At 38.0% G+C, this 9,524-nt stretch overlaps 1 protein-coding gene across 2 annotated transcripts; it reads right to left on the bottom strand.

Moving 5' to 3' along the window:
* Window positions 1-3,873: 3,873 nt before the first annotated feature.
* Window positions 3,874-7,290, bottom strand: LOC124403018 (GTPase IMAP family member 8-like). Of its 2 annotated transcripts, none has more exons than XM_046876545.1 (2): window positions 7,172-7,290; window positions 3,874-6,365 (listed from the first exon to the last, which is right to left on the bottom strand). In XM_046876545.1, exon 2 carries the CDS (start codon window positions 6,349-6,351, stop codon window positions 4,465-4,467), a length of 1,887 nt encoding a protein of 628 aa, XP_046732501.1. In that variant the 5' UTR covers window positions 6,352-6,365; window positions 7,172-7,290; the 3' UTR covers window positions 3,874-4,464. The 2 variants fall into 2 exon arrangements, with proteins under 2 accessions (XP_046732501.1, XP_046732502.1); XM_046876546.1 differs by having other exon boundaries at window positions 3,874-6,360; window positions 7,172-7,277.
* Window positions 7,291-9,524: the final 2,234 nt, after the last annotated feature.

The raw sequence follows: 9,524 nt of genomic DNA, 5'->3' as shown, positions 1-9,524 counted from the left end.
CCATCTACACTTCCTTTACATCTCCTTTACATTTACACTTCTGTCTACACTTCCGTCTACACTTCCTTTACATTTACACTTACATGTACACTTCCTTTACATCACATTTCCTTTTGCATTCACACTCCCATGTACACTTCCTTTACATTTCCTTTTACATTTACACTTCCGTCTACACTTCCTTTACATTTACACTTCCGTCTACACCTCCTTTACATTTCCTTTTACATTTATACTCCCTTCTACACTTTCTTTACATTTCCTTTTACATTTACACTCACATGTACACTTTCTTTACATTTCCTTTTACATTTACCTACTATAAGTTGCTTTCCTTTTTACACCAGCTCTACATGTCAAGTTTTACGTTATATTTTCATTCCTAGGTACATTTTCTTCTACAACTTCTCTTATGTTTCCACTCCGATGTACACTTCCTTTTACAACCTGCACTACATGTTTTTTTTGGTTTTGTTTACACTCCTATGTACACTTTTTGTACATCTCCTCTTTAGTATTTACACTTCCTTTACATGTTGCACCCTTGAAAACTCTGATTTACAACTTTTTTGTATATTACATTCTTTTTTACACCACCTCTACCTGTCACATTTGCCTTTATATTTACATATACACTTCCTTTTACGACCTCCTCTACAAGTCACATTTCTAATTATATTTACACTGCCATGTACAGTGCCTTTACACTTTCTCTTTACTTTCCTCACTACACTTTTTTCATATGTTAATTTTATATTCCCATTGGCGCTTCCTCTACATGTTACACCCCTCTATTCCTCTACATTTGGAAATATTTACACTTCCTCTAGGTTACTTTCCTCTTTACATTTTACACTTCCTTCATATTGCATTATTGTTAATATTTACACTACATTTTGCTTTGCATTTCCTTCACGTTACACTTGTATACATACCTTTTCACTTTACAGTTACATCACATTGCATTATGCTGTACACATTCCTTAAAATTTACTCTCTGACACTTCCTCTACATGTTGCACTGCTTTTTATTCTCTGTGTATAACATTCTTCTCTACAGTATTTTTTGACTTGTTTCCTATTTCCACTCCCATTTCCACTTTTGTAGCATGACTTCCTCTAAATTTTACTCACAATTTACATTTTTACAAAATGTTGCTTTTAACTATCTTTTAACAATTCATTTACACTTTAACCCTTTTTTTTACATGTTAGAAATACTTGTTAAATACATGTTAAAAAATGTATTTACTTCTCCAATGGTACAATACACTTTATCCTTTATTACATTTACACTGTTGCAACTCAAGTAGTCCATTCAGTTTGTGTAAATTATTCAATTTTTTAATTCAATAATTTTTTTTATACAATTATGTACTCTGAAACCCTCGTTACACTTCCTCTACACATTACATTACCCTTCATAGTTCCACATACTATATTTCTTCTCAGACCTCCGTGGTCTTTATAGGCAGTTTACATTTTCTTTGCTACCATTCCATTTATATATTTTCTGAAAAACAAACAACAACAAACAAAAAACAAATCTGACACATCAGTTCATGGTGGCTAAGTCAGGCCTGAGTGCAGATGCTAGCATGGCCAATGCCAGGCTTATCTCCGCTCCTTTGGTGGCTCCTTTTGCTTAGCTGGCTGATCTGGGTTATATTTAACAACTGTAAACCCCCGGGAATGGCAAGCTGGATCTCCAGTTACAGTGCGACATGTCAAACCCCTCAAGACAAGTTGCTGATTATTTGTCAGGGACAGAAAGTGGCTGATCAATTATAAAAGCTCCTTGTTTATTTTTATTTACAAAATAATTTTATAACAATTATAATAATAATTTACTACATAAATGCATTTATGTCATAGCACTATCACCTGAAAAGATAAAGTGCTCTCTCAGGTAGCCTTGATCCATGGTTCGATCCTTAATATGGGCTACTGCCCCAGTGGGCTTCCACCATAACAAATCCCCATATGCATTGCAGTTTCTAAATACAAAATGTGTTTGTGCTGCCAGTCCTGAACTTTCATTTCAAATTATGTTGTCTCTGCAAATTCTATGCCGTATTCTTATTAAAGATTGTTTGCTGGAAAATAGTGACTGACAAAACAAGGTATTAGTCTTTTGATTTTTGGAGCTGCAGTAAGAGTGAAGCCAAACTGAAATCCCACATGTTTAAGATTGCAATGTATCTGAACTAGCAATGACCCCCTTGTGACCCCCTTTGTCCCTCTGAGACAACTGCGACCACAAAGATTTTTATATCAACATATTTCATGGTTTTTGTTTTGCCATATAGGGAACATTTTATGTAGGTGAATGTACACACATATAAAAGTTAAATATATGTTTATGTATTTACTGTGTATACGTCTATGCAATTTTGATGTTTACATTCTAGCAAGATAGCAAGTATTTTTTACCGACTCTAGAGGAAACGTTATAAAGTATTAAGGAAATAATCAATAAGTTAAACTACATTGCTCCAAAATCAGTGATCCTTCGTACAGACTAGAAATCAAATCTAACTAAATCTATCAACAAGAGGGCGCCAAAACCTTTTCAACAAGACTTTTTTGCAATGAAAAAATGTCGTCTAAAGAGTAAGCGAGGACGTCAATGGTACCGCCATTTTAGAGAGGGCAACTTTCCATACAAAGCATGTGCTTGAAACAGACAGGATTATTATGCAGTAAAGTCAATAAATAATAGAAGCCTGCTGTAAATTGGAAAGGTTGGGTTACCTGTTGTAAAGGTAAAGGGCAGGGATAAACTACTGGAAACATAAAAGGTGGGCGTAACCAGCTGTAAAGGATGTGGGTGAGAGTAACCTGATGTAAAGGAAGTAGGTGAGAGTATCCTGGTGTAAAGGAAGTGGGTAAGGGTATCCTGCTGTACAGGAAGTGGGTAAGGTTAACCTGCTGTAAAGGAAGTGGGTAAGGGTAACCTGATGTAAAGGATGTGGGTGAGGGTAACCTGCTGTCAAAGAAGTGGGTAAGGGTAACCTGCTGTACAGGAAGTGGGTAAGGGTAACCTGCTGTAAAGGAAGTGGGTAAGGGTAACCTGCTGTACAGGAAGTGGGTAAGGGTAACCTGATGTAAAGGAAGTGGGTAAGGGTAACCTGATTTCAAGGATGTGGGTGAGGGTAACCTGCTGGAAAGGAAGTGGGTAAAAGTATCCTGGTGTAAAGGAAGTGGGTGAGGGTAACCTGCTGTAAAGGAAGTGGGTAAGGGTAACCTGCTGTAAAGGAAGTGGGTGAGGGTAACCTGCTGTAAAGGAAGTGGGTGAGGGTAACCTGCTGTAAAGAAAGTGGGTAAGGGTAACCTGATGGAAAGGAAGTGGGTAAAAGTATCCTGCTGTAAAGGAAAAGGGTGAGAGTAACCTGCTGTAAAGGAAGTGGGTGAGAGTAACCTGCTGTAAAGGAAGTGGGTGAGGGTAACCTGCTGGAAAATGTTTGATTTATCAATAAACATTAAACAGATAAAAAATATCACCGAAAAGAAACTCACCAACTGATTCGTGGAGTATCAGTACTCTGTTTCATCTGCCAGTAGCTCTGGGTTTGGTATCAGCAATTACAACCCTCAACCTGCTATAACGTGACTGGGTAGGGTAGGACTGGGACTGGGCAGTTTTATTTACATCATATTTAAATATTTACATTTACATATATTTTTTATATGTTGTCAAGGAAACCAAAAGTGACATTCAATTAATAAAAACCTTGAGCAGAATATTGTTTCTTTTATTTTTCATGCTTAATATATATCAAAACCATTGAAGCCATTTCTACTGAAACATGACATTATATAACACAATATGATAAAAAGATATGCAAATAAATGTAAATGAGACACAAATAGTTAAAATCGAAAAAATTCTTTTATTTCAAATGATACATGTCTATAAACACATTGTAACATTGAAACACACTTTTGTATCTGATTACTGCAAATATGTACTGATAATAGTAGTATATTAATATAGTATATACTGTAGTAGTATATTAACATTAAAGTAATAGGATTACAGTTCCAGTTAATGTAATGGCTTTATTATGTTAGGAATAAAATGTAAAGTAACTGCTGCATTGAAAAAAGGCATGTACCAGAGGGTAGAGAATGCAAGCGGTACACTGACTGTGATTAGTACATGCAAAAATTACTAATAAAACATGTTATTATTATTGATTCTATATATGCGATATTACCGTCACATAGACTAGAGCAGAGGTGTTAAACTCATTGTACTGTAGGGAACAGGCAACGTTACATTTAGTCCATCGTGAGGTGCACAAGATTTACTCTCACATACAAAACAAAAGAAATGAAAAACTACTTTGCCCTTTAGAAGAACATGAATTCTACATTAAAAAATGCTGGACTACAATACAGTGACTTTATAGATTCGTTCAAACTTACAGGATGAGACAGATACATGTATTTGTTTGTGTTTTACTGAATGGAACAGAGGCTAGTCACCAGTGGAGCTACCTTTGTTGCCACACCCATTATAGAAGCTGCTTTTGCAGCTGCTGCCATCACTGCGGCTGCAAGCTCTGGTCCGAGCAGTGCAGTTAACTCGGCTAACAGACCTACAGGTGCTGCAGAGGCTAGAAAAAATGGTCCCAACAGAAGCCAAGCTCCAGCACCTCCCAAAAAGAAGATGAGGTACTTCAGAATAGTGAAATATTTTTCATCCAAATACCATTTGCTTTCATCATCATTATAAGCTTTTTCTCTCTCCTCTTGCTCTCTCCTTTGCTCTTCTTCTATGATCCATTTTTTGACATTATTTATCTCCAAATCACTTTCCTTTATCCTCATGTGTTTCTCTTCCTCCAGCTTTGTGAGTTGGTTTTCTGCACTCTGTAGAGATTTCTGCAGTAACTGCAGCCTGTGTGGACTTTCATAAAGGTTTTCAGATTCCTTATTCATTTCTGCTGTTACACAGAAGATTACATTCTGGGTGTGACGTCTTTGCTGTTCTACCTTTTGCTTGTCCATCTCCAGGGCTTTGTTGATATCAGCCTTGCGTTGTGCACCGATCTGCCTTACTTCCTGCTTGGCCTTCTCAATTGAATCTTTTAGCTTTTTCTCTTTTAGCAATGATAGTGCTTTCTCTACAGCTTCTGTTTCCTGGTTGGTGAAGTGACGGTACTCATTCTGTTCGAGCAACTCATCCAGCTTCTTCAGAAGCTGTTTCACCTGGTCCCGATTCTCTGGGTCCTTGTTGTTGAAAGCCAAGAAACGCCCACCAAATCGTGCAATAAGATCCTGGATTTTTTCGCCCTGTCTGGATATAAACTGCTCAATTGTCTCTCTTTCAAGTTCATCTGCTCGGGTAAAGATGATGATTGTGTGACGATTGATGTTCTCCTTGAATACTGCTGTAATCATATCAACAGTCTGCTGCTGCTCCTCTGTGAAGCGAGCGATTGGTATGATGAGCAGAAATGCATGTGGTCCAGGTGAACACATGGCCAGACATCTTAGCACTTCCTGGTTTATCTCGCTTTGCTGTAGGCATGTGTCGAACCAGCCTGGAGTGTCAATCACTGCTAGGTTCCGCCCCTCAACTACTCCACTTTTCTTCTGGCATTGCTTTGTCACTGAGTTCATGCTCAGTTTAGATTGGAAACATTTTGTACCCAAGATGGTGTTTCCAGTGGCACTTTTACCTGAACCTGTTCTTCCCAACAGCACCAACCGCATCTGAGTTTTCTGGTAAGTGAAGTGATGGTACTCATTCTGTTTGAGCAACTCATCCAGCTTCTTCAGTAGCTGTTTCACCTGGTCTCGATTCTCTGGGTCCTTGTTGTTGAAAGCCAAGAAACGCCCAACAAATCGTGCAATAAGATCCTGGATTTTTTCGCCCTGTCTGGATATAAACTGCTCAATTGTCTCTCCTTCAAGTTCATCTGCTCGGGTAAAGATGATGATTGTGTGACGGTTGATGTTCTCCTTGAATACTTCTGTAATCATATCAACAGTCTGCTGCTGCTCCTCTGTGAAGCGAACAATTGGTATGATGAGCAGAAATGCATGTGGTCCAGGTGAACACATCGCCAGACCTCTTAGCACTTCCTGGTTTATCTCACTTTGCTGTAGGGATGTGTCAAACCAGCCCGGAGTGTCAATCACTGCTAGACTCTGTCCCTGAACATCTCCACATTCCTTCTGGCATCGATTTGTCACTGAGCTCATGCTCAGATTAGATTGGAAACATTTTGTACCCAAGATGGTGTTTCCAGTGGCACTTTTACCTGAACCAGTTCTTCCCAACAGAACCAACCGCAGCTGGTGTAGCCTGGTGGAGTTTTTGAATTGAGAACGGATCATTTTTGGATTCTGTTCTGAAGAGAAATAAATTTCTTTTGAGAATATATGTACATACATACACAGACTTTCTCCCTCAATGTTTTTCTTTATTTTTATTATTTCCAACATTAAAACACATCCTTCACTTAAGCAGAAGTGCAGATACTCATGTTTTAAAATACTCGGGTAAAAATTGAAGTACTGACTACACTTTTTTAAAGTAAAGAAGTTTGGGCTCTGACATGTACTTAAGTAAAAAGTAGCCTTTACCACTACCAGTTTTAGCACAATGCTGGTAACTGGATGTTACTTCAAATTAATATTAGGGCTGTCAATCGAATTAAAAATATTTTATCACGATTAATGGCTTGTCATGAGTTAACTCAAAATTAAACAAAACTTTATCGTAGATTTTTATCTGTTCTAAATGTACCTTAATTAATAGTTTTCAAGTATAAATATTCTAATCAACATGTGCATGACTCCCAGAGGGTTAATTGTGTGCATCATGGCGGATTTTGGTGCTGGTTTGAGACTTGGCGCATCAGTAAAACAAATGTTTACTGATTAAAAATTAATTATTGGTGGAATAAATTATATATATCTGAGAAAAAATATCTGAGGTCGCTCGTATCTCCGTTTGCTCGTACAACGGGGTTTTACTGTACACTTCAGTAGTCATCACTATGCTCTTGCAGTAGGAACAGCTGGATGGCAAAAAACAATGCTCGAAGTATCTCAAAAGTAAAAACTTTTAAATATATACTTTTTTAATCATAGAAACATTAGTTGTAATGGCACTTAATAATAATAAAATAAATAGTGTACTTAAAGTACTTACTTTTCTTTAACCACGGACAGTACCACTTATTCCAAAATAATGGTTTTCTCTCTCTCTCTCTCTCTCTATCTCTCACACACACACACACACACACGACCCCCCCCTTTTTTTTTCCTCCTAAGTTTCGTTTCTTCACTAATGAATAACGGTACCGCACTGTGGAAAGCCATTGGGGTTCTGTAGAGTTTTGCTGGTGACAAATTAAATACAAATGAAATAATTACTCAAATATAACCACTTATAGTCACTTTCACGTCAGCTACAGCAGCGCGTTTTATTAATAATCTTCCCGATATTACGATATTAGATAGATCTCCGTCAGACCCTGCAGAGCTCGACTGGGCCACTGAACATCTAGAAACAACGTTACGTTACACTCTAGATGATGTAGCTCCCCTTAAGACCAAAATGATCAGGGAGAAAAAAATTAGCACAGTGGTATAATGATCATACGCGCACCTTAAAACAGAACACTCGAAAACTAGAACGTAAATGGCGTCAAACAAAATTAACAGTATTTCAAATAGCATGGAAGGAGAGCCTCCTAAATTATAGAAAATCTCTTAGTGCTGCCAGATCAGCATATTTCTCCACCCTCATAGAAAATAACAAGCATAATCCTAGATTTTTATTCAGCACGGTAGCAAAATTAACAGGAATAAAAGCACTGCGCTAACATGCACACCATCAATAGGTAGTAATGATTTCATGAACTTTTTTAATAATAAAATTGAAAACATCAGGCAAGAAATCCAGGCGGTTAATATAAATCCAAATTATTTTACAAGTAACCCTGTAGACAGCAGTGTCATTATAGCAGACAATCAATTACAAAGCTTCACTCCTATTCATGAGAGTGACTTAATTTCATTAATCTCCTCATCAAAATCATCAACCTGTATTCTCGATCCCTTGCCTACTAGTTTCTTTAAACAGATAGCTCCAGAGGTAATCAAACCTGTTTTAAAAATAATTAACTCTTCCATTAGCACTGGTTATGTACCGAAATCCTTCAAACTGGCAGTTATCCACCCCCTTATTAAGAAACCTGACCTTGACCCATGTCAGTTGTCCAACTACAGACCGATATCAAATCTCCCCTTTATATCCAAAATTTTAGAAAAGGTTGTAGCACAGCAGTTATGCTCACATCTGCTTATGAATAACATTTTGAAATGTATCAGTCAGGATTTCGGCCTCATCATAGCACAGAGACGGCGCTAGTTAAGGTGGTAAATGACCTGTTATTGGCCTCTGATCAGGGTTTTGTCTCCTTACTTGTTTTGCTCGACCTTAGTGCAGCTTTTGACACCATTGATCACACTATACTGCTTGCTAGACTTGAGAATGTTGTAGGAATAAAGGAACAGCTCTCTCTTGGCTCAGGTCTTATTTGACTGATCGCTATCAGTTTGTGGATGTAAATGGTGAGTTCTCCACGCTCTATGAGGTAAAGTTTGGTGTTCCTCAAGGATCTGTCTTAGGCCCACTGCTTTTCTCTTTATATATGCTGCCTCTTGGTGAAATTATTCATAAACATGGGATTCGCTTCCATTGCTATGCTGATGACACACAGCTGTATATTTCAGCAAAGCCAGATGAGAGAGATCAGCTTAACAATGTTGAGAAGTGTGTAAAGGACATTAGACAGTGGATGCTTAATAACTTTCTTCTGCTCAACTCAGATAAGACGGAAGTACTTTTACTAGGACCACTTGCAGCTAGAAGTAAACTTTCCGATTACGTAGCATCTCTGGATGGTGTTTCTGTTTCAGCATGTCGGCTGTCAAAGACCTTGGTGTGATTATTGACCCGAGTCTTTCCTTTGAGTCTCACGTGAATAACATCACCAGGATCTCCTTCTTTCACCTTAGAAATATTGCTAAGATTAGAAATATGATGTCGTTACAGGATGCAGAAAAACTAGTTCATGCTTTTGTTACTTCTAGATTAGACTACTGTAACGCTTTACTGTCTGGGTGTGCGGTAAGTGCATAAATAAGCTTCAGTTAGTCCAGAATGCAGCAGCAAGGGTCCTCACTAGATCTAGGAAATACGACCACATCACCCCTGTTTTAATTAGTCTACACTGGCTCCCAATCAAATCTCGCATTGATTATAAAATATTACTACTGACGTATAAAGCACTTAACGGTTTCGCACCGCAGTATCTGAGTGAACTTCTGTACCAGTATGATCCTCCACGCCTACTTAGATCAAAAGGTGCAGGCTATCTGTTGGTTCCTTAAATAATGAAGACCACAGCAGGGGGCAGATCTTTCTCTTATAAAGCCCCACAGTTATGGAACAGCCTTCCAATCAGTGTTCGGGACTCGGACACAGTCTCAGTGTT

The sequence above is a fragment of the Silurus meridionalis genome, chromosome 20 (genome assembly GCF_014805685.1).
Source record: "Silurus meridionalis isolate SWU-2019-XX chromosome 20, ASM1480568v1, whole genome shotgun sequence".
Lineage (NCBI taxonomy): Eukaryota > Metazoa > Chordata > Actinopteri > Siluriformes > Siluridae > Silurus > Silurus meridionalis.
The sequence above is the reverse complement of the archived record's forward strand: the minus strand, read 5'-3'. Positions and strand labels throughout refer to the sequence as shown.

Excerpts from the sequence above, each read along its gene's own strand:
- LOC124403018 (XM_046876545.1), bottom strand. The coding sequence starts at position 6,351 with ATGATCCGTTCTCAATTCAAAAACTCCACCAGGCTACACCAGCTGCGG.